Here is a 24,930-nt window from a genome sequence, read left to right on the forward strand (position 1 = left end):
AGGGTCAGGGCAAATCTCTCTCACCTGCCAGTCCCACAGCCGCTCAGACCCAACCAAGTAAACACAGAGACTTATATTGATTACAAACTGTATGGCCATGGCAGGCTTCTAGCTAACTGTTCTTACAGCTTAAATTAATCCATTTCCATTAATCTATACCTTGCCACGTGGCTCGTGGCTTACCGGCATCTTCACATGCTGTTTGTCATCATGGCGGCTGGCAGTGTCTCTCTGACTCAGCCTTCCACTTCCCAGCTTTATTCTCCTCCTTGTCCCGCCTACACTTCCTGCCTAGCCAATGGCCAATCAGTGTTTTATTTATTGACTAATCAGCAACACATTTGCCATACAGAACATCCCACAGCAAAGACTTTTCAAAGACAGGTTCATAGTGCAGTGACCCCAGAGCAAATGCTGAATTCCATGACTCTCCCTACTGAGTGAGTACAGTTGAGGTGAGTTTTTGTTTTGGTGTGGAAGAAATTCACTAGCCTAGTTAATTAGTCTGGACCAGTTTGTTGACCCAGAATGATAAATTGCCGAGTGTAGATAGAAAAATTTTGAATGTTACTTTATTTATTTATTTATTTATTTATTTATTTATTTATTTATTTATTTATTTTTTATTATTAGAGTTTCTTTGTGTAGCCCTGGCTGTCCTGGAACTCACTTTATAGACCAGGGTGGCCTTGAACTCAGATCTGACTGTTTCTGCCTCTCAAGTGCCAAGATTAAAGGCATGTACCACCACACCGGGCCAGATGTCGCTTTTCAAATAAATTCATTAATGCACAATCCAGCTCTCACCTCAAATGGAATGAGACAGCCCTCACTTCCATCTCCAGGGTCCTGCCTGCCCCTCTCAGAAGGTCATGTCACCCATGCTTCTCTGATCCCACTTCAGGCCTGCTGTCCTCCGCAGATCTTCTTGGCCGCAGGCTTCCTGCAGTGGGTTGTTTATTCTGCCATTCTGTTACGGGCTTCCCAAGGGTTGACTCTATAGAGGGATACAGGTTCCAGGTTCAAGTCCCCCCAAGTCTACTGGCTCTTCCTAGGAAAATATTTGTACCTTGAAGCACTAGGGTAAAAGGAGGGGGCTGGTACAGTGTAGAGAGAGAAGCCCCAGCTGACCCTCGGGCAGCTGGAGGGGCTTCTGGGAGATTGTGGTCTTTGTGTTCCAGCCCCTGCACTCCAGCTCTGCTCTGCTTGGGGCCCCTGGCTTTCTTGCTTGTCACACACTTGTGAGATAGCGAGGCTTCACGGCTCCCCAGAAGCAAGCCAAGCTGTTCATCTCTCGGAACCCCTTTACATCGAGGCAGCCAGAGCTGACTTGGCATTCTGTGATCAATGGCGTTACTAGGTGTTTTATTATTTATTTATTCTGTGTTTCTAGAACACTTCCCTCCTCTACCCCTTGCCACCAGTGACCCAGGTCTCTGAGACTCTGGCCCAGTCACTCTGGAAAGCCACTTTGGAGAATATGTCATCCATGAGCTCTCTGTGTGCTGGAACCTCAGCACCCACCAAAGCCCTGGCCCTGGGCCATGTCCTCATTAGGTGACAGTGTGAGTTCAATGGCCCATAGATGAGTGCTGGTCTCTAAGTACTGCTTCTCGGTAAGTCATCTGGGCCATCTCTCAGCTTCCCTTCCCTAGGCTCCTTACCTGAAGTCCATGTGAAACAGTAGCTCTGTGACATGGGACAGGAGGAGAAACCGGAATGAAACTAAAATGCAGACACAGGGCCGGCACGCAGTAGGACTCCTATGTCGACCTGAGTGGCCTGGTGCTGAGACAGCCTGATGTCAGTTTCCCTGTAGCCTTTCTTGCTCTTGGGTCTCTGTGACAGCCATCTTAGGAGCCTCCAGAGAAACGGCATCACTGCAGCAAAACCCGCCTTTTGCAGCCAACGCAAGTGAGAAGCACAGATTGCTATTAAGGATACAGCCGGACAAAACTCGCCAGGTCCCTGTCGCCAGGTCCCTGTCACCAGCCATCTGGGTCTCTTCTCAGCAAACTGCTGCTCTGCCTCCAAACATCACGGGTGACTCATGCATCTATTTTTGAATTTTCTGGATTGGATTTTAACCCAAACCAACAGACAGCAGTCTCTGCTTTAGGGTCAGAATGATCGAGTCATGTTAGACGGCATGGTTGTCCTTTGGCTGTGATGAAAAGTGTCTCTGCCTGTTTGCCCACTGGAATGGGAGTCCCTGGACTGGGGTCTCCCATCAGGCACTGGAATGATATCCCACACGGTACCGAGGCTTATTGCCGCAGGCTGTTTTATGAGTTGCCATCCTCCTCCTGTGTGGTGGAGGTTGGCTGGGCTGTGTCCACAGTGGGGCGGCAGGAAAAGCAGGGAGGGAGCTCCTCCATTTCCATTCCGGGAGTCTGAAGGTGCCTTGGCTCACAGATACTCAGAGTAATGCGGTGTGTGCTGGAGAGGCAAGTCACTGCTCCTAAGAAGGTGTTAGGACAAGGGGGTGCCACTCTAAGGGGTGGAGTCAATAAAGAAGGAGAAAAATGCCCTTTTCTGCTACCCTCGTGACCCAGCTCTGGCAGTTCAGTTTAAACAGAAAAATGCTCTATTATTTACTTTGGGACTTCCTGGGAACCCCTTGGCCTGTCTAAGACGTGTTGTCCCTAGAAGCCACAGCTGCTGTCTCAGCCTCCAGCATCCAGACCTCAACAAGCCTCAAGCTGCCTCCCCCCAGGAGGCTCAGTACACCAGCCATGAGTGTGACCCCAGAGGAGGAGGGGCAGGCATGGCTGGTCTCTTAGGGACTGAAGCTGAGTGGAGAACAGTTCCTGCTGGGCAGAGTCACAGGGTCACCAGACCCAGAAGGTTGTGGATGAGTCAAGCAATTGAAGCCGTGTGCTGAGCAGGGAAGGGTAAGAACTGGGGACTGAGGACTGGTCCTGGCCTGCAGATGACCAGCCCATTCTCTGCAGCTCAAGGGACAGAGCCAGGGTCACCTGCCACCCCCAGGGGTGTCAGAGCAGCCGAGTTCTCAAAAAGGGCCTGTGAATGCTTGTCTGCCGACGGTTCCCAGAGGATGGGACCCATTCTCAAAGGGTTTCTTGCTGGTGTTGGCAGGAGTGTAGATATCCCACAGACACTTGTGCCCCTCTTCTTGTCTACCAGACTATTGAAATAAGGACGCCAAGGAGCTGGCATTTCCCTGAGTCTGATGCCGAGTGGAGGAAAAGGCTGAAGTCCAGGGCCAGTGGAGGGGGAGCTTGTCTCTTGACAGATTTCAGATTTCACACAGTTCTGACAAATTGTCAGGCCACCTTGGAAGAGACTGGGGCTGAGGCAGTGATGGGTCGGTAATGAGCTGAACCACGCCTTGAGCAGGATGACTTCGCTCTTGCCCTCAATTTCAACCTTAACCTCCCATCAGTAGTCCAAAGATGGGCTTGGTCCCTGGACCTCTTTGTTCCTCTTCCAGTGTGGCCATGGTGATTAAATTTCCTTTAGATGCATTTCATTATGACTTGCCCATGTCACTGGCAACTGAGGATGGTGGCTGAGCCTGTCTTTCAGGGCTGCTGAAACTGGTAACAGACTTAAGTAGGGAGGTCCCAGAAATACAAGGGCTCCGCCCTCAGAGGCGGATGTCAACTCACCCAGCGTGGGAAGCTGAATTTCCCAGCCTCAAACAGCCTATTCCTGAATTTCTGCCTTGTGCTGAAGGGCAGAGAATGACAAGCTTTTGTAGGGAAAAGTGACAAACCATCCCTGAGTGTCTAGCAGCCAGACAGTGTCACCAGGGTGGAAAACAAAAGCCATAAGTGGCCTTTTTCTCCCCCTGCGACAGGCCCTGGGGATCTGGCAGCAATCACCTCTTGTGGTGTCAAAACTTGGCCAGATGCACCTAGAAACAGGTGGCTGTAGATGTCACGCCAGCTGGCCCTGCTCAGAGATGCCCAAAGCCAGAGAGGGTTCTAGTGGGGTGTCAGGTCCAGTGACTCAGGGAGCATGCAGCACTTTGCAGAGCACACATAGGATACAGCTGGCCCTCCTTCCCTCTGAGCCGTGATGCAGGGCAGGCAGGGTGGATACTGCTCTGCCCCAACAACGTCAAAGGCCCCTGTGGAAAGGGGCAGGCCTATGACCTAGGGCTTGAGAGGGCTTGTAACAGCCAGGCCCTGGGTATCATCCAAACAGACAGAGTGAAAATGCTATGGCAGTCGTCAAGGTCAGTCAGTCCATGCCCTGGTAGCCCTAATAAACAAGGCTCAGCCACTTGTCCTCAATAGGCCAATTAAACAGACAAGCAATAATACTGAGATGTGAGGTTGGGGAGCTGACTTAGTGGGTAAGAGTGCTTGCTTGCAAGCCAGAGGAGCCGAGTCTCAGGGCAATAATGTCATCTGCCTGGCAGAAAAGGCACCAGCTAGAGGAGGGCTTGTCTCCCAGAAAGAGGCTTCACACAGTTCTAATAACTCATCAGACCACCCTACAGGACGAGACTGGTATCTGGACAATGATGGGTCAGTGGTGGGCAGGACCACATATTGACAGGGACACCTTAGACGTGCATGTCCTTGGCCCTCCATTTAAACTTTGATCTCATTTCAAGACCATGAAGCTGGACTTGGGGGAGATGGGGCTTGCTGGATCTCTTTGTCCCTCTTCCCAACATAGCCAGTTTCGATACATCTTCTTTTCCCGCTTTCCACTTTTAATTTGGCCCTTTTAGCTGGTTTGTTGAGGATGAGTGGCCAGACCTGACTTGGTGTACAGGTTGTGATCCTCAAGTTATGTAACAATAACACAGATATGAACAGAAGATACTCGGCACCCTGTTATGACCTCCTCATATTCACACAGACCCACATACACACACCCACACACAGATACACACAGACACACAAACACAGAGATACACGAATACACTTACGTACATACACACAGAGATACATGCATACAGACACACACATACAGAGATACACACACACACACACACACACACACACACACACACACACACACACACCTGTCAAAGGCAGAGAAAGATTTATTCGTAGTGGCTTCAGTGGAAAGAGTCTGTCCTCATGAGGCTTGAGTTTAGATAGCTTTTTCTTGGTTGTTTTTTGCAGACTGTTGGGCCTGGAGCACGCTAGGCAGGTACTCTACAACTGAGCTATATTCCCAGAACTCTTCTTATTTCTAACTTTGATACAAGGTCTCACTAAGTTATCCAGGCTGGCCTTGAGCTTGTGACCCCCCCTGCTTCAGTCTCCTGATTAGCTGGAATGACAGGCTGGCACCTCCAGGCAAGGCTCCCTCCAGCCCCCTTGTTCATGGGAGAGTCAAGCCACAGAATGTGTTGACAAATAAAGGCAGGAGTCTGGAATTAGGTGGGGGGGAAGTAGGAAGTGTGAGACCCCTGGCACAGACCTCATCATGGGATACTAGACCTCATCATGGGATGCTTCCACAACTACAGGCCAGCGATCCTCTTCCTAAGCTGAGGCCAAGCTGCCTGAGGGAGGCAGCTTCTCCACTAGACTTGAGCTATTCTGCTCTCACTCCAGTATACACATCATTTTATGTTCCCACCCCAGGCCAGCTCTTCATCCACTTCTAACAGGCGGGTCTGCTGGATTGCCATTGCAGATGGGAGGTGGGAGTTTTGTATTCCACTCTCAAGCCATCAGCTAATACCCTGCAGCCAGCTGGAGCCTAGCTGGCCGTAGTTCCCTGAACCAGGAGAGTCAGGAGTCCCACTAGGACCGTCCAGACCTTCCCTCCTGGCCACGAGCTTCACACGCCATGGATGCGCACTGGCCTTTCTGCCAGCCTGCTCTGGTCTGCAAAGCCTTGGCTCTTTTCTCCCAGCCCCCGGTTTTTGTCACCCTTGCCTCTCCGAGATAAACTGAAACAATGGTATCTCTTCCTAGTCAAATAATGTATCCATTTCTAGGGCCTCAAAGCACTTCACAAACCACCCCCAGATTCCCACAGCTAGAAACAAGTGAGCATATTGAGGTCACTGTCTGTGGGTCAGAGGCTGAGGATCTTCCAACTAGACTTCTGTCTCTGGAGTGGCTCATGTATCCAGGCAGCCGGCATGGGACATTAGGGTGACTGGCTGTATGCCTCTCCTGTTCCCCGGGCAGGAGAGCCAACTCAGAACAAGTTCCCATGACAGCGTCCAGGGAGAACAAGGCCACCTCAGTTCTCCACTGTGTCCCCCTGGCTGGTCCCAGAGCTAAAACAGGGTTACTCCTAAGATAGCTGGAAGCCCCAGGAACTGGCTGATGAAGAGTGGAGCTGTGTGCACCTAAGTCACCTCGAACATGTGCACAGCCCCAAGGGAGAACAGGTCCCAGGGAGGAGCCTCTAGCACAGCCTAGTATTAAACACGTGCCCCTTCTCACCCACCATGTTCCAGCTCCCAAGGCCAGAAACTATGTGTGACTCACATTGTCCCTAGTTAGCATCTGTCAATCATGTATTTTCAACCAGGCAATCTGCTTCATACCATTTGATTTTTCCCTGGGCCTTGACAACTGGCCACTCAGGTCCCTGTCTGTGATCTTGGGTAAGTTCTTTCCCTGGAGATTCTGGAAGACTCTAGCTAAGACTAGGGAAGAGCTGAGTTGAGGGGTTCCATTTTACTCTGGAAGCTGGTAAGGAAAAGCATGGCTTTGGATTTAAACAGACCAGGACTCTAATGTCTTTCTTCAACTCCAACCAGCCCCCAGGCCTTGTGACCCTTCTTGTTCATCTCTGGTAGCTCCTTAGTTTATTGAATCTTATTTTATCATTTTTATTTTTTTAAAATAATTTGTTTTTATTTTATGGGCATTGATGTTTTGTATGCATGTATGTCTGCATGAGTGTGTCCAGTCCCCTAGAACTGGAATTATAGCTGTGAGCCACCATGTGGGTGCTGGGAATTGAAGCCAGGTCCTCTGGAAGAGCGATCAGTGTTCTTTGCTGTTGTTGCTGGTTTTTCGAGACGCAGTTTTTCCATGTAGTTTTGGTGCCTGTCCTGGATCTCGCTCTGTAGACTAGGCTGGCCTTGAACTCACAGAGATCCATCTGGTTCTGCCTCCTGAGTGCTGGGATTAAAGGCATGAGCCACCACCGCCCGGCAATAAATGTACTTTCTAAAAATGGGAAGTAATATGTTTGATTTCAGAAAATTGAGGACTAGCCCCAAGAAGTCAAAGTCAACAGCAATATCACAACTAAAGGGGGTCAGGGGACATGCATGTTTTACAGGCCCCTGCCCCAGCTCCCCAAGGTACAGCTCTGAGGCCAACAGTCCATCTATCTCCCCAAGACCCTGGTCTTTGAATCACCTGGATTCTATTCTCCCTGGCTCTCCTCTCCTGTATACTGGCTTTGATGAGCTAGTGGGTCATTAGTCTGGTGACATCCCGACCTCTCTCAAGAATTCCCAGACTTGCAGAGTAAACACTGGTCAGTTTTTGTCCAGGCACTGTCTTGTCTGGATGGTTAAGGTGTGAGGAGGACAGACCAAGAGACAAATGGCTGTCCTTTTCTCTTGCTGTTAGAGGGTGATGCCAGCTCCATACCCTTGGTGAAGGGACCGTTGAGCCTTTCTACACCCTCACACCGAGAGGCAGGAGGAAGCCTGGGCCTCATTCTACCCCGGCATATTTTTTTTTTCTAGGACATGATCTCATTTGTCTTGCTGAAAGGCTTTTTCTCAAAATGCACATTTCATTTTCCATTATTTAACAGACACATGATGTCCCAGTTTCCTTCTGCGTGAGTTCATTCAGTGTGATTATATAGATTGTTCCGAGTCACATGTACACACCAATAAATCTCTACATGTTCCTTTCAGCACAACGGTAATAAAAATACAACAAACCACATGTGTCTGGGTTTGGTTTAGTTCAGGAAAACTTTTAGTTTGGAAAACAAAAATTTTACAAATAAGGGTCCAGGAGGGAGGCAGCTATGTGTCTCCTCTTCTGAGGAGAGTTTGGCACGAGCAGTATCAGGGCACAGATACGTGCATGGGAAGGCTGGAGCTTGGCTGGGAGGTAAGGTAAGGAAAAATCTATCCTCAGCACTTGTTAAAGACAGCCTGGCAGACTACTGGGGAATGCGGGCTGTGTTGTAGGGACCGTGCAGTGGGCTGCTGCCTTGCAGAGGACATTGTGCTCCTCTCTGCCTTCAAGGAAGGAAAAGTGATCATTCACAGCCCAGGGGTAGAGTGGGGTGGATGGTCAGGACTTGGAAAATTACTAAGAGGAAACATTAGCAGGAAGGGGCACTCTGGCTAAAGGAAGCTAGCAGACTAGAGTAGACAGATGTCCCCTGGTGGGAATGGGCAACAGAGGAGGAACTTGATCTGATACAGGGGCGGTCATCATGTCTGGGAGGGTTCTTGCAGGACTCACTAAGCAGCATGGAGGCCCAATATTAGAGGCACCACTTGGAAGAGGGTTCTGAAGAGCCAGTTCTCAGCCTGTTTCCTCAGCTCCATACCCTCCTGGCTCCCGTAGAGGATGTTCTCTACAAAAACCATTCTTGCTTTGCCAGCTGCCCTTACGAGGCTCTACCATCAAGTGGCCGGAAAGAAAGTCCAGAGACCCATGGAGGAGGCTCGTTTCTTCCCATCCGCCTCCTGCCCGTGTGCTGGTCTTGAGAACACTGCCTCAGTTCTTCCCCCTCACATTGTGCCCTCCCACAGCTGTAGCAGAGGCTAGCACATAGCTTGCTCAGCCCTCAAAGCATCGCCCTGAAGGCTTCTCCTTTAGAGAGGCTGCATTCTACAGCTCCAACCTGAACAGTGCTTCAGGGAATCTCCGCAGCAATAAAGACATCCGGCTCTTTGCTCATCACTTGGCAGCAGCCCTTGGTCTGTGGATTCCTCTTCAAGTTCCTGAGAGGGCAAAAGAGGCAAGCGAAACCAGATCCACCTCTCCTTGCTCCGCATGACCGAGTGAGGTTTCTATAAACTACAGGTTCCTTGACAGCCTGCTCCCTATGAGGGCCTGTCAATCAGAGAGAAGCCCTGGGAGAAAACGAGAAAGCAGAGAAAAGCTCCCATTTTGGACCTGACCGTAGGGCCGTTGACAGTTGGGGAGGTGGCATAGCAATTGAGCAGAGGCAGGACCAGTCTGGACTCTAGGAACCCAGCAAAGGCAGTGTGTTTGACGTTTCCATTCCTCACGACATTTCCATTCCTCATGATGCGGCAGGAAGTGTGAGCTAATGAATACCAATGTTTCTCATATAGGGGACAGAAATAAATTTGTGTGTGTGTGTGTGTGTGTGTGTGTGTGTGTGTGTGTGTGTGTGCACAGAGAATGTGGTGGGCCTAATAATAGCCTCTAAAGGCTTTCAGGTTCTAATCCCAGAACACTGACATTGTTGTAGTGCCTGAAAAAAGAGATTTAAAATTACAGACCTTTTGGGCAAGAGATGTAGCTCAGTTGGTAGAGAGAGCTTGACTTGTGGCCCTGGGTTCGAGCCCTATGCCATAGAACCCAAGTTTGGTAATGCATGTCTGTAATCCTAGCATTCGGAAGTTAGAAGCAGAGGATCAACATTTCAAGGTCATTATCAGCTACATAGCTAGTTCCAGATTGGCTACATAAGACTGTTTCAAAAAAGAGAGAGGGATGCTGGAGAAGACTCAAATTTTGTTCTCAACACCCACATGGTGGCTCACAAATACCCATAACTCCAGTTCTAGGGGATCTGACACCCTCTTCTGGCTCCCAAAGCTTCCTGCACTCACGTGGTGCATATACATATACTCAAGAGCACACCCATATACATGCAATTTAAAAAATAAATATTCTTTAAAAATAATTTTCAAAAAGATTACAGGCCTTAAAACTAACAAGAGGTTATACTGGATTTTTCTCTGTGCGTTCAGCAGAGGGGAAATGAACCCTACAGTAGATGCTGCGGTGGTCCAAGAAGCAAAACCTAAAATCAAGATGCAGAATGCTCACACTGATTTCCAATAACCTGTGTCCCTGAAGAACTAAAGAACACTCATGGGAATGCAAAAATATTTAGCAACCAAGCTAAAATTCACAATCAATTAAAAATGCCCAGTCATGCAGACAAAGCAGAAAGACATAGCCCATAATGAGGGGGAAATCAATCATTTAAACTGACCTGGAGCATGGATTAAGAGACAAGGACACAAATAGGGTTCTACAGTGTTCCATGTGTGCACGAAGCCAGAGTGAGGATGGAACAGAGACAGGGAAAAGAGGGAAAACTTAAGCCGACCAGGAGAGACGAAAACCACATTGGCTCAGGCGAAAAAATGCACCGGATGAAATGAGAAGCAGACAGAGAAAATGGAAAACAGAAAAGGTTATATAATGGAACCCTGAAAAAAAAAAGTGAGGCTATCGTGTTGGCTCAGCAGTTAAGAGCACTTGTTGCCCTTGCCAAGGACTGGGGTTCAATTCCCAGAACCCACATGGTAGCTCACAACCAGCTGTGACTCCAGTCCCAGGGGGTTCAAAACTCTCTTCTGACCTTCAAGTGCACATACCAGGCACCCACATACATACACATAGGCAAAACACTCAGACATAAAATAATAAAATAAATCTTAAAAAAGGGAAAAACAACAACAGGAAAAAGGAAAGGAAGGAAGGAAGGAAGGAAGGAAGGAAGGAAGGAAGGAAGGAAGGAAGGAAGAGAAAGTGAAAAATATACAAGGCCAGATAGGCGGTTGGTTCAGTGGTTCCAAGCACTTGCTCTTTCACAGGACCCAGGTTCAGTTCCCAGCACCCACATGGTTGCTGGCAACCACCTGTCCGATGCACAAATATAATTAATCTTATCAATAAAAACCAGGAGTCAGATATCAGGGTAAAAACCTGAAAGATCAGAGAAGCAGGGGAGCCGCCACCAGTGACCTCTTCTGTTCCTCTGACCAAAAGAGCCAAGATCTGGTCTCAGCCCTGTCTTACCACTTCTTGTCCCTCTTTCTACAGTCCTCCAAACCTCTATGGTTAGCTAGTGGCCAGCTCCGCCCTCTGACTCCAAGCACACTTTGTCAGAACACAAACAAAATACCATACAACACCTATCACTTCAGTTCTAGGGGAACTGACACACTCTTCTGACCTCTGCAGACATTGTTTACATGTATACATATGTAAATGCAGGACAAACACTCACACACATAAAATAAAATAAAATAAAATAAGATACTCTACAAGCTATCAGATAAATTCAAGTGCCGCCTGTATCTCTATACCCAGAATTGTCCAAAGCAGAAGCGGGATAATAAAAAATACTTTAAAGAAATAACCAATTTCAAACTTTAATAAAAGCCACAAATTTAAAACAAATAACCTCCCAGGAACTTCAGCGGACAGCAAGTACAGAGAACACAGGAGCAATCTCACTCCTGCAATAGGGTGGAGGTGTTCAGTGAAGCCCGACCACAAGAACACAGTGCACACAAAGGAAAAAGTAAGGATGACAACAGATTTCTCATCAGAAATATTGTGAACTATAAGAAACTGGAGCAACAGCTTTAATACATTGGAAGAAAAAAGAACCATCTAGAAGTAATATCTTGTATTGAATCTGTGGTTTCAATGTGTACCCCAAGGTTTCTGGTGTTGAAATTTAATCCTTACTATAAAGTATTAAGAAGGTAGAAATGAAGGGTCTGGGGAGATGGTTCAGTGGTAAAGTGCTTGCTATTCAAGCCGAGTTCGATCCCCAGCACGCATACAAATGCTGCCATCCCAGCTCAAATGGAAAGCTCCAAATTAATGATAACCTCTGTCTCAAAAACCGAGGTGGAGAGAGGCTGAGGCAGAGGTGTTTGGTATGACTCCATAGGATGAGGGATGGAAATGCAGACACCCTCCTCTCCTGTGGTGTGTAGACAAGGAGTCCAGAAACTCAGACACCAGAGAACAGCAGAATAGTGACTGGAGCTACAGGACCCTTAACCAGGAATGCAGAGTGGCTGAGAGGACCACCCAGTCAGCCAGAACAAAGGCAAGTGACCATGCCAAGGAGACCATAAAGATAGACTGGAGGCAAGGGACAGCTAGGGTGTGAAAAGAACCAGTGTCACAGAGGAGACTTGGTCAGGGACTAGGACTGTAGATCTCACATGGATCTCAGTGACGCTCCTATTTCAAGTGGCTGGCACTGTCCTGATGAAGTATGTTGAGAACTGACCATGGGGATAAGATCCCAGAATGAAGGAGGTAGACTCTGGGGGACAAGAGAGCTGACTAAGACCATATAGTGCGGAAGATCTGGCAAACTCCTAGGATGGCGGTTCCCAGTATAATAAATTGGTTATTTCTTTAACCAATTTGTGATGGGAAGGAGAAAGTTGAGAAGCTTCTGGAAGCTAGGTCGTGTGTGGCAGAGTCGGTTCTTTAGACATCTTCCCTTGTCAGAACTCTGAGCTGTCTGGGGATGGGGCCATTCTCTTCCCCCTCTTTCTAGTGTCTCCATCGCTCAGTTAGACTAGGAGACACCTCCCCTGGCTTGCCCTTCAAGGACTTGCAAGTGGCACAGCAGAGGTCTCAACACAGGAACTCTGAGTTCAAAGCTGCTTCTGTTATGCTATCTTGTGTTTGTTCCCAGAGGCTCCAGTGCCTGCTTGGCTGTTCCTTCTCATTGGAAGGAACAAAACTGCCCCTCATGGCATAGTCTGCAGACAATGAACTGGGCTTTGTCTCCAGGAGTGTTCCAATGCAGTTCAGGTACCCAGAAAGTCTTTTGAGCTCTCTCCTCTTCTTCCCTTTTTCCATTCTGAAAGGCCCAGGGGGCTGGGAACATGCCAGGGTACACTGGTAGCCAGCACAGCCTATTTCTGATTCCCAACTGTGGTGGTGGGTAGCCTTTACACTGGGGGTTGGCAGGCACTCTTGGCTCTCTGTAGAATGACGCTTTGTTTTCACAAAAGATCCAGGGCCCGGAATTGGGCTGGCACCAGTGAACTTGATACTCTTGCCCAAGTCACATGCCCTGTTTTTCTGAAGCTCCGGCCTCTCAGTGGACTACAAAGCTCTGAGGTGACAGAATTTGGGGGAGTTTGGAGCCAGCTCCAAATTTCAAATACCAGGGGTTGGTTCTGTGTGTCACACCAGGTAGAGCCCAGAGGAGAAAGTCTAAGGACCTGTAGAGACAGTTTCTATGCCTCAGGTGTGTGTTCTTTAGGTCTGACCACAGGGCCATGATGGAGTCAAGCCTAGAGACCACTCTGAGGGACACAAGTTGGTGGCAGGTGATTGTGAGTCACTGTTGTGAGTGTGGAGACTTTAGTTTCGGTCTTGACATGAGTAGTTCATGCTCTTAACCACTGAGTCACTTCTCCAAATGGAGAAAAAAAATTTTCTTAAGTAGTGCTGGCTGGAAAGATGGCTCATGGGTTAAGAATAATACCACTAACCAGGCCTGGTGGTACATGCTGCTTTCCCAGCACTGGGGAGGCAAAGACAAACAGATCTCTGTAAGTTTGAGGCCAGCCAGAGCTATATACGTGAGATTTTATCTTAAAAAAAAAAGAAAGAAAGAAAAGAAGAGAAAAAAAGAGTGCATACTGCTCTTGCAGTTCCCAGCATGCACATCAGGCAAGTTCACAGTTGCCTATAACTCATTCCAGCTGCAGAGAATCAAGTGCCCTCTTCTGGACTCTCAGGCACCTGCATTCATGTGGACATTCTTCTACACAGGCCTCATTTAAAAAATAAAATAAACCAATTTGCAGTAAGGCTCGTTAAGGAAGGGAATGGCTCAGTTACCTTTAGCCTATGGCTATGGGTGGGTTAGGACTTCTGTTGGTCTTTTCTGTGTCGAACACACAGATTGCAAGTCCAGCGCCACTTTGAGATCTTTGGCAACAGTTAACTCTGAAGCTCACACACGATTGAGCCTGTATGATAATGAGTATTCAAAGACGGGTAATACCTGGGGGGTGCTCACCAACCTAAGACAGAGCACCTGTGTGGCCTGGACAGGCATCTCCACGAGACGGGTAAGGTGACCTGCTGACGTCCCACACAACCTAAGTCAGAAGCTCATTTATTAGTAAAAGGGGGACCTGTAGGGCGCTGGCCCCTGTTTTGGGTAACTGTTGCCTTGCTTGCTGATCTTGACCTTGATATCCTTCCTATGCTAATTCCCTGCCAGGTTCCACCCTCCTGAGTGCTTAAGGGAAGTTCCTTGTCTGTGTATCCTGCATATTGGGCGTTAACAGCTTAGATGCAAGATTGTAAAACATCAGTAGTGAACTTCTGCCCTCCGGGGTTCTCCCACTGTGCTGTAAGCCTGTATTTAAGACCTCCTCCCAGCCGGGTGGCGGCGGCAGCGGCGGCACATGCCTTTAATCCCAGCACTCGGGAGGCAGAGGCAGGTGGATCTCTGTGAGTTCGAGGCCAGCCTGGGCTACAGAGTGAGTTCCAGGAAAGGCGCAAAGCTACACAGCGAAACCCTGTTTCGAAAAAACCAAAAATAAATAAATAAAATAAAATGGCTTAGTGGGTTAAGTGCTCGCTTCTCAAGCTGGAGCATCTAGGTTTAATCCTCAGAAGCCACCTTTTTAAAAAGGCGAATTTGGTGCTGTGTACTTATTTGCAAGACTAGCACTGAGGAGGTAGAGACAGACAGATCCCTAGGACTCAATGGCCAGCCAGCCTAGCCCATCTGGTGAGTTCCAAGCCAGTGAAAGACCCTGCCTCAGAAACAAAAAACAAGCACACACACACACACACACACACACACACACACACACACACACACACACAAACAACAACAACAACAGAAGCTGAAGCCAGGACTCAGGGTACTAAAACATTGAATCATCAGTCGGTGGTGAGGCGCAGTGGAAGGAGGGGTGCCTAGCAACCTATAGCAACAGGCACAAGTGGTACCATTGGTTCTTGTGAAGAAATGATTTTACAAGAAGTATCACGGAGTCAGAGAATGCAGCCAATTCTTTTAGATTCCTCTAGATTACAGAGGAGAGGGGGGAGGAGGGGAAGGGTGGTATGAGGCAGGGAGAGAGCAGTGGTCAGGATGGCACTCCAGTAAAAGTTCTGGGGTTCATGGTCCAGAAGCCAAGTATCAGAGGAGCAGTCGGCATCTCGTCAGTGCAGCCTCAGATGTTCATGGTCAAGGTGATAAACTGGAAAGAGAGAGAGATGAGGGCTTGCCCTTCCAAGTCCGGTCTAGCACAGGAGCGGCCTCAGTTAGTTTATGTCACAAGTACTCTGATGCTCGTTTTACCTACAAATTTGGATGTCTGACTCAACATGAAACCATTTTTAAAAAATTTAAATTAAGCCAGGTGGTGGTGGCTCACGCCTTTAATACCAGCACTCCAGAGGCAGAGGCAGGTGGATCTCTGTGAATTCGAGGCTAGACTGGTCTACAGAGGGAGTTCCAGGACAGCTAGGGCTGTTATACAGAGAAACTCTGTCTAGGGGAAAAAATTTTAAATTAAAACAAATTTGGTGGGTGTGTTTTAATTTATATAACACACACATATATATGTATATATATATATATATATACATATATATATATATATATATATATATATATATATAATGCATGCATGTGTGCAGACCAGAAGTTGATATCAGGCATTTTCCTTCCTACCTTATGTTTTGAGACAAGGTCTCTCACTGAACTTGGAGCTCACTAATTGGCCACACTGACCAATGAGCTCCAGAGATCCACTAGCCTCAGCCAACAGTACTTTGATTGCAGATGCATGCCACCAAACTCGGCTTTTTTTTTTTTTTTTTTTTTTTTTTTTTTTTCGAGACAGGGTTTCTCTGTGTAGCTTTGCGCCTTTCCTGGAACTCGCTTTGGAGACCAGGCTGGCCTCGAACTCACAGAGATCCGCCTGGCTCTGCCTCCCGAGTGCTGGGATTAAAGGCGTGCGCCACCACCGCCCGGCTCAAACTCGGCTTTTTACATGGGTTCTGGGAGGTGGGCCCCAAAGTCGGGCCCTCAGTCTGGTGCAGCAGGCATTCACACACTGAGCCATCTCCCCGGCCAGGTGAAGCTTTTCATAAAGGCTAAATGAACTTGCAGGACAGAGAGATGAAAATACGTTTTCACCCTGCTGAAAGGGACAGTCTCACAGAGACGTCCTGGGCAGGGCAATATGAGTTGTGCTCGCTTTTTGGTACCCCCCCTCACCCTTTTTCAGAGAAAGGCGACCCTCTGCCATAGTGGAGCTGAGGGAAAGAGAGGCAAGCTGGCTGCTCAGGCTCTTTGTGAGAAAGTGAACTGCTATGGAAGCAGCCGGAAACGTCTCATCTCTCCCCTTCTTCCCACCAGGCTTGCTCACGTTTACATGGAATGTTCTGTTTCCTCACGTTCTTTCTTGGGCATCTCATGAGCAGGCACTAATGCATGAAGACACCCACAGCTCAAAGGATTCCAGCATGCATCATACTAACTGCCAAGTGAACAGAAACACCAGCCTCTACACTGTGTAATTGCCCACTGTGAGTGCTAGCCCTACCTGGAGCATCCAATAAGGATTAGAGTGTTTTTACTCTGCTGGCTGGGGTCTGCTTGGCCATACCTCATTTACATTGAGATGGATGATGTCCTTGTTCTTCACACTGAGAGACTGGAACACCCCTGGTGGGAGGGAGGAAGCATCACATTGGAGACAAGCCCTTGGGCAGGTTTAAGGGTTCCTGGACCCCTGGGAAGTCTGTGGGTAGCTGCTCCCTCTAGTGGAGATCAGAATCCCTGCCTGACAAGGTGGAGACCACTGAAGGGGCTTCAATGCCTGGCCTGAGAAGCAACTGTCTTCTCTGGACCCCAGGCTCCCATTCTAGAAGAGAAACAGCCAAACCTTGATTAACAAGGAGGAGGAGGGCTGTCCCTGAGCAGAAAAGAGAGAAGGGAGACTCCATAAATGCAGCATGGATTTGTTTAGATGTCGAGTCTACCAAGCAATGTTCTGTCACTACACTGGACACTTCACTATGGACTGGGCAATCCATGACAGTGAAGATTAGCTAAGAATTTTTCTAGGGATGTAAAATGCATGGAAATTATAACACCACAAGAATTGTGACATGTTTGCTTGCAACAGAAGGGACAGAGGATGACTGAGCTGCCCTGGACACATTTGGCTGCCCTCCAGGGATATTTGTAGGGGAACAGTGTGACAATCAACCACCTCTTAGGAGTACCTATACATGCCTTCCCACTTTCTGGTATAGCAGACCCTGCTTAAAATGACTGAGTCTGTGTCTAGGGCTTTCAGAGGGACAGTGGATGAGGGACAATGTTCTATGAGGGGACTTGCTCCTAAATGGGACCTTTCCTCAGTAAGAGGCATGAACCTGCCCACTCACAGCCCTTCACTGCCTGTAGGTGTGTGATGAATGACAGCCACAGGATGTAGTTTGCTACATTCATTCATATTCCATCTCTCAGCTGACAGGGCACAGTTATCTGCACAGCCCCCATGGTGGCTCTCTGTGTCCTAGATCTACCATATTTTCCCCAGGTTGTTTCTTATATACTCATAGATGGGGACTGGAGACCCTGAGCTGGGCACTTCATGCCTCCGGGGGGTCCAAGGACACTCTCAGATCTCCTGTACACTTTTGGCTCCCCTGTACACTCACGGCTCCCCTGCACACTCACGGCTTGCATTCTCCAGCCGCACCAGGCAGTTGAGGTAGTCATCAAAGTCCAGCTGGAGGCTCTCATCTGCATACCTGAGGATGATCAGCTGCAGGAGATGGCCACTCAGCTGAAAGCCTGCAGAGGGACAGGAGACTCAGGACCTTCCATGGCTGAGCTCCATGGTGAACCCACAGCTTTGGGGTCCCCAGAGCCACAAAGGTGAATTATTCAACTTACAAGGCCTGTGTGCATGTATTCATATGGATGTCCATGTGTGAGAGCATGGGTGGAGGCCAGAGGTCAATGGGAGCTGTAATTCCTGCCCCCCCCCCCCCGCCAGCCTTATTTTTTGAAACCTCTTATTGTTCTGGAACTTGCCAAGTAGGCTAGGCTAGCTGGCTACCAAACTTCAGGAATCCTCCTGTCTCTGCCTCCCCGGTGCTAGGTTTATAAGTGCATGTCATCACACCTGACTTATCTTCCATGGGTTCTGGGGATTGAACCCAGGTCCTTGCGCTAGTGTGGTCAGTACCTTGATGACTGAGCCATCTCCCCAGTCCACTGGTACTTCTCAAGACCCTTAAGATCCAGGGTGCTGTAGTTATTTCCTAAGGGTGCTGCTACCCTCAATGAGGGGTGCTGTGCAGGGGCTTATTCCTCACATCATGCTAGAGAGAGGTGCCATGCACACTGGAGGTCACGGTGGTCCTGGAGAGGCCCTGGCTACCATAGGACATGGTTCCACTTCTCTGGCCTTCCTTTTCCTCATTCGTCAGTTTGGATGAGTTGGGATTCCATCTGGGTCTGACTTTTATTGCTCTGCTTCCTAATCCATGCTTTTGGGAGTGGTATTCATTCCCCCCCCACTGTAACTCTGGCTGTGTGCCCTTCCACATGTTCACAGGAGCATTTGGAAGTCCACCAGGGGTCTTCTCACTTATGCTTCTAGTTCCACCAGAGGTGGAGGCTGGTCAGGCTCACAGCACTGTCTCCGGAGCATGTATACCATGCTTAGCCTCATCCATTCCTAAACCCTGGCATCTGCATGCATAGGACCAAAGGAGCAGGATGAGCAGCTCTCCCCATGCAAAGGCTTGGTTAAACCCCGCGGTTCCCTGCTCAGTCTATTCTGCCCAGGAGGTGGAGTCGCAAGCGCCTAAGAGAATCAGGCACCATCTCAGGTTTATGACACACTTTGTTCTTCACAAAGAACCCAGGGTGTCATGCTATGTTGTGCCGACGGCCAGCTGCAAATGCCAGTCACACTCGCCACAGACAGCCCTCTTCAGGCTTTTGTTGTTGATGATTCTTTCCCCCATATTTTCTCCCCTCCCCCTTCTCTCCTTGCACCCCCCCCCCCCGTATTCCACCCAGTCTCCTTTACCGTTCCTGTCACGTGTCCTACTGACCACCCATCCATCCTCATCTCCTCTCTTTCCTCTCTCATGTTCTTACCAGTTTCATGGTTTCTACTCGCCCCCACTTAAAACAAACATGACAATATCCGCTGGAGCACACATCTGATTGGTGTTTCTTTACCTGCGGCTTTCAGTGCGGTCCGCAGCTCATAGGAAGACATGGTACCAGACTTGTCCACATCGAACTGGAGAAACAGGTTCTGGGGCCAGGGAGTAGAGAGCATTGAGAAGTCAGAGCCCAGGGGCCAGTGACAGGTAGTAGCTGCCCAGGGATGACGGCTGCCTTCTAGATAGGCAAGGTTGGACCAGGACCTGTCCGTCCATCTGTCTTTCCTTCCTTCGCTCCATCCTTTCTCTCTCTCTCTCTCTCTCTCTCTCTCTCTCTCTCTCTCTCTCTCTCTCTCTCTTCTTTCTTTCTCTCTCTCTCTTCTTTCTTTCTCTCTCTCTTCTTTCTTTCTTTCTTTCTTTCTTTCTTTCTTTCTTTCTTTCTTTCTTTCTTTCTTTCCTTCTTTCCTTCTCTTTTTCTTTGACAGAGTCTCATGTATCCCAGGCTAGCCTCCAAATCTCTATGTAGCAGAAAATGACCTTAAACTTCTGATCATTGTACTTCCACTGCCTAAGTCTTGGGATTATAGATGTGCATCAACATGCCTAGTTTCATGTTGGGGACCAAATCCAGTGTTTCATGCACGCTAAGAAAACACACTGTCAACTTTGCTAGACCCCTAGCCCGGAGGCTATCTTTTCTTTCTTCCTTTCTTCTTCCACCTCCTTCTTGCTTTGTTTTTTAGAGACAGGGTTTCTCTGAGTAGCTCTGGCTGTCTTGGAATCATTTTGTAGACCAGGCTGGCCTCACACTCGGAGATCTGCCTGCCTCTGCCTCCTGAGTGCTGGGATTAAGGCGTGTACCACCCCCGCCCAGCTGGGCCCTCTCTTCCTCAGTGCAGTGCTGGGGAGTTAGGGTCTCACATGGCCGGCTCTACTCCGAGCCACAGGTCCTCTTGCCTCCTTTCGTTTTGAATGGAAACACCGTGGCACCTCTGACAGCGTCAGAGTTCTTGCTGTGGTTCCTTGACTCCCCTCCCAACACTGCCCTTAGCCTGTCGCTGAGGTCTTTGCCCTACTCTGCTGGAGGTCTGGACCAGATCACATACCATCCAGTGCTTTAGCTTGTCCCAGAATACCCGGAACTCTTCAAACTCCAGTGTTCCATTGCCACTGGTCTGGCCACATGGGCTAAGGGTCTTTCAACTCAGGATCCCTGTGGGAACCCAGCTCTGGGTTCACAGGAGGAGGCCAGAATTGTGTGGCATGAGTAATGGAGTTGGGGCCCTGGAGGAGTAACCTTAGTGATGGAAACAGGAACCTCTGAAGAGGGGAAATGGCAGGTGAGATGGGGTGAGCCCCTGAATATTTACAATACAGGAAAGTAGACCTATTTATCCCCTTGGGGGAGACCCCCCAGATCCCTTCAGAAGCCTTTTCCCTACTGCATTGTCCTGACCCTCTTGACTCTGACCCAACCCTAGGTAGGTTGGCAAGGCCTCCTGTTTTTAGAACTGTGGCGCCTGTTCCAGGAGAGTGAGCACCATAGGACACTGCCACTCAGAGGGACCAGTGCACTTGCTGGAAAGGATACGTCCATCAGAGAGATGATGTTTCTGCAGGACAGCAGGCTCAGCTTCTTGAACTTGAGGGCTGTTTCTGCAATCACATGGGAAGCTTCGTGATCAATGATCCTTACAAGACAAACATGTCCTGCCTTCTTCTGAGAGCCCCTTGGTGTAGGCAGATCAGGCTCTTTGGGACCATGATGTGGACACTGTCTTAGGACGTTGAGAGTAGGGCCTGGACTTCTGGAAGAAAAGTCTGCAATCTGTGTGGGGGTTGGGGAGGGCGTGCACGGGGGAGGGGGGGCTGTTGTCCCGCATTTACTTTAGCACTAGGGATCCTAAGATTTTTACCATCTGCCTGTCTATTAAAGATTTGTTTGTTTTTTTTTTAATTTGTGTATATGTGGGTTTGTCTGCATATGTGTATGCACAGGTGCCTGTGGAGGCCAGAAGAGGGCATCAGATGCCCTGGAACTGGAGTTACAAAAGATTATGAGCAGCCTAAGTCTAGTGCTGGGAACCCAACTCTGGTCATCAGCAAGAGCAGCTCTTAACCATGAACCATCTCTCCAGCCCAATCACCATCCTGTTTACAATTGCAAACATTCTTTAGAAATTATATAAATGGCCAGCAAGGAATATTAACATGACTTAACTGCAACCACACCATATTCCACTGTTTCCCAAGTGCACTTTAATGACCAGCTCAGAAAAGTTCAATGGGTGGGATTTTCAATTGCTAAAGAGCTGAATGTGGTGGTGTATGCGTGTAATCCCCACACTAGGGAGACAGAGGCAGGAGAATCACAGAGAATTCCAGGTCAGTCATGGCCCATGTGGGACCTATTTTTTTTTGTTTGTTTGTTTGGTTTTTCAAGACAGGGTTTCTCTGTGTAGTTTTGGTTTTGGTGCCTGTCCTGGATCTTGCTCTGTAGCCCAGGCTGGCCTCAAACTCACAGAGATCCACCTAGCTCTGCCTCCCAGGTGCTGGGATTAAAGGCATGTGCCACCACCGCCCAGCTGAGACCTGGTTTTAAACAAACAAAACAAACAAACAAACCATAAACCCCCAAATTGCTGAAGAAATTTGATATTTATACACAGCTGGTAAAACCTCAAAAACACTGTGGTAGCTGGGTGTACCACGTGCCTTTAATTCTAGCATGCAAGAGTCTGTGGCTGGAGGAACGTAAACTTGAGGCCAGCCCTAGGCATTTAGCCAGACCCTCTCTCAAAAAATAAAAACAGGGCTAGGGAGATGATTCAGGCCGTGAAGCATGCAGATCTAAGTTCAAGTCTCCAGAACCCCCATAAAAAAGCCAGAAACACTGGCATGAGCTTGTAACCCCAGAACTGGGGAGGTAGGAACTTAGAGGCTCACAGGCTGGCCAGACTGGTTTACTTGGTGAGTCCCGGGTCAATGAGAGACTCTGTCCAAACGAACAAAAGTAGCAGGAGCCAGATCTGAGGTTGTCCTCTGGCTCTCCATGCAGGTGCACACCCGTGTGAACACCACACACACACACACACACACACACACACACACACACACACACACAACCAGTATGTAAGAGTCCAGTAACAAGCATATATTGTATGATTCTTTTATATAAAATGTCCAGAATGGCAAGTCTGAGACAGAAAGTAGATGGGAGGTTGTCAGAAGCTGGGGGAGGATGGGATAGGGGGTGACTGCTGCGGCAAAAAAAAAAAAAAATGTCCTGGAATGGACTTTACATAAATGTGCAAACGTAGACACATACACACATGTGAAAACCCATACATGTACACACAAATGCACACACAGCACAGATAACACATGTATGCATATATACACACACACGCATGTACACATGCACAGCACAGACATATGTAACACACATGCACAGCACAGACAACGCACACATACACATTCCTGTCTGCAGAGCACAGACCACACACATGGTGACAGTAGTTACTTGGGGTCATGAGGTGCGATGATTTTTATCTTTGCTGCTAGACTTTTCGGTAGAAAAGTCTATAGAACACTCCACCAGAAGCCTGCATCGTTTTCGCAGTTAGGAAATAGTGAGAACAGTTTCTACGGTCTGCACACAGGTCAGCCATGGGGAGCAGGTCCTAGGCTCTAAGGAGCAGAGCTTGGGAGAGGTCTGACAGCGTGGCCACTCTTCCTGTCCAGGGAGCCCCTGTCCCCTGTGGGAATTGACACTTACTCTTTTGCAGAACATCATTTAAAATGTACTCAAGCTCCTCAGCTGACACCGCCATGTCCTGTGGAGTAGAGACAATTGTTCTTTATTGTCCTTAGCAATTCTCAGCTTGACTTGGCTCCTTGGAGAGAACGGCCCTGAGGCCACTGTGCTTGGAGCTGAGTTCACCTCCAAGGTAGCTGCAACCCACTGGTTTCTCAGGGAAGGGCCAACTGTCCCAGGAGAGACAGCAGCTTGGGAAGACTCAGGGAGGGTAAGGCATGCTTCCCTGGAACATGCAAGATTCTTGGAGAAGGCTTCAAAAGCTGCCAGGTACTATAAAGAGTCCGAAGGCATTTGGAGAGCTAGCTGGCCCTTGTACCTCCTCACAGGAGTACCCAGAGAACTGGAAACATTTCATGTATTGGGGTCTTATCTGCAATGCAGGACAGAAGACCTAGGGCACAGTTCACTGGTTAATACAAAACCTCTAGGGGTAAATGTTGGAATCATCAGTGTCAGAAAGTCACTAATCCCAGCATCCGCAGAGCAGAAGCTGGTGAGAGATACACTCAGGTGTTACCAGAACCATGGAATGGGAGCCCAAAGTTCTAGGATGCGTTGGCATTTTAAAGAAAATTTTATTGTAGTGTGTGTGTGTGTGTGTGTGTGTGTGTGTGTGTGTGTGTGTGTGTGTGTGTATGATGTATGGGTATACATGTATATGTGTGGAGGTCACTGTGTGTGTGTGTGTATGATATATGGGTGCACATGTATGTGTGTGGAGGTCAGTGTGTGTGTGTGTGTGTGTGTGTGTGTGTGTGATGTATGGGTGCACATGTATGTGCATGGAGGTCAGTGTGTATGTTGTGTGTATGTGTGATGTATAGGTGTACATGTATGTGTGTGGAGGTCAGAGGACAACTTTGTGGGGCTGATTCTCTCCTGCCGCTTTTACCTGGGTTCTGGGGATCAGATTCAGGTCATCAGGCCTTCATCTTGCCAGATCTTGCTTAGTTTTTTGAGACAAGGTCTCACTCTGTAGCCCAGGTTAGCCTGAAAAATCTTCCTGCCTCAGCTTCCCTGGTGCTTTCATGACAGGCACGAGTCACCACATTTGGCCACCTGTGTGGTTTTTATGCACGTGGAGGTCTGGCTAGCTCCTCAATACACCCGGGTGCTGAATTAACTCATGTGAATATAGTCACTGTTGACGTTATTTTAACATAATGCCAGTCGGCTCTGCCACTGAAGCTTCCTGGCCTGGGGAATGGGTCTTTGGGATTTCAGCTCTGGTAAGAAAGTAAATTGCAGTACACGGCTACCCTGGCCAGGGGAAATAGGCATGGAGCTACACACCCAGCCACCCAGGTGGAGGAAGAGCAGGACAGGACCTGATCAGGTAGAGCTTCGCTCTCGGCCTTTTTATTTGCTGTTGCTAATGAAGGTCGAGTGAAATCTCCTGCCTTGGTTCCCTCCTTCCTTCCAAATACTGCACCTCTCCCTCGGTGACTTCTGTCCCTGCCTCATGCACCTGCGCCGGGGTTCACGGCTATCATGACTTGGGGCCAGCCCATCACCTCTGGAATCCTTGAGAGATCGTTTGACTCTGGGACTTTGCCCCCGTCGCCTCCTACCATCCTCTGCCCCGATCTGGAGTGGGGTGTCTGCATGTGGCTTCGTTTCTCCACCAGAAACCAAGTGTGGTGTTTCCGCCCCCCTCCGCCCTGCCCCGCTTCTGTAAGTGTCTGCAAAGCAGCCAGCAGGTGTCGTCCTCTAAGTGTGAGATCCCCCCCCCCCCCCACTGCCCCTTTCCATCCAGGAGCCCCAGGCAGGAGAAGGGAACAAGGTAATACAGTCACCAGTGTCCCACGTGAGCTAATCCATCAGGCTCCTTCTATTATGGTCTTCAGTGAGGCAGTAACCAGCAGTGGTGTGAGCCCCGGAGCTAGGTGAGGCTTTGTCTCATCCCCCAGAACTGCCAGGGCTACCCCAAAGGAAGCTGAGCAGAGATGGAAATGAGGTGGAAGACCAAGGACAGGAAATGGGCCCTAACCCTAACCTTAATCCAATCCCTGACCTATCACTAGTTAG

The 24,930-nt window shown here is 48.8% G+C and overlaps 1 protein-coding gene across 1 annotated transcript in view; it reads right to left on the bottom strand.

Annotated features, from left to right (window-relative positions):
- Nucleotides 1–14,919: 14,919 nt before the first annotated feature.
- Nucleotides 14,920–24,930, bottom strand: part of Capn9 (calpain 9) — a 47,435-nt gene continuing 37,424 nt past the window's right edge. The window contains 7 exon segments of the mRNA XM_052729179.1: nucleotides 14,920–15,136; nucleotides 16,553–16,611; nucleotides 17,635–17,751; nucleotides 19,156–19,234; nucleotides 20,189–20,257; nucleotides 20,674–20,738; nucleotides 22,861–22,918. Of these exon segments, the coding sequence (XP_052585139.1) occupies nucleotides 15,110–15,136; nucleotides 16,553–16,611; nucleotides 17,635–17,751; nucleotides 19,156–19,234; nucleotides 20,189–20,257; nucleotides 20,674–20,738; nucleotides 22,861–22,918 (474 nt within the window). The 3' untranslated portion in view covers nucleotides 14,920–15,109.

Source organism: Peromyscus californicus, unplaced genomic scaffold (assembly GCF_007827085.1).
Source record: "Peromyscus californicus insignis strain IS unplaced genomic scaffold, ASM782708v3 Scaffold_8__1_contigs__length_139910024, whole genome shotgun sequence".
Lineage (NCBI taxonomy): Eukaryota > Metazoa > Chordata > Mammalia > Rodentia > Cricetidae > Peromyscus > Peromyscus californicus.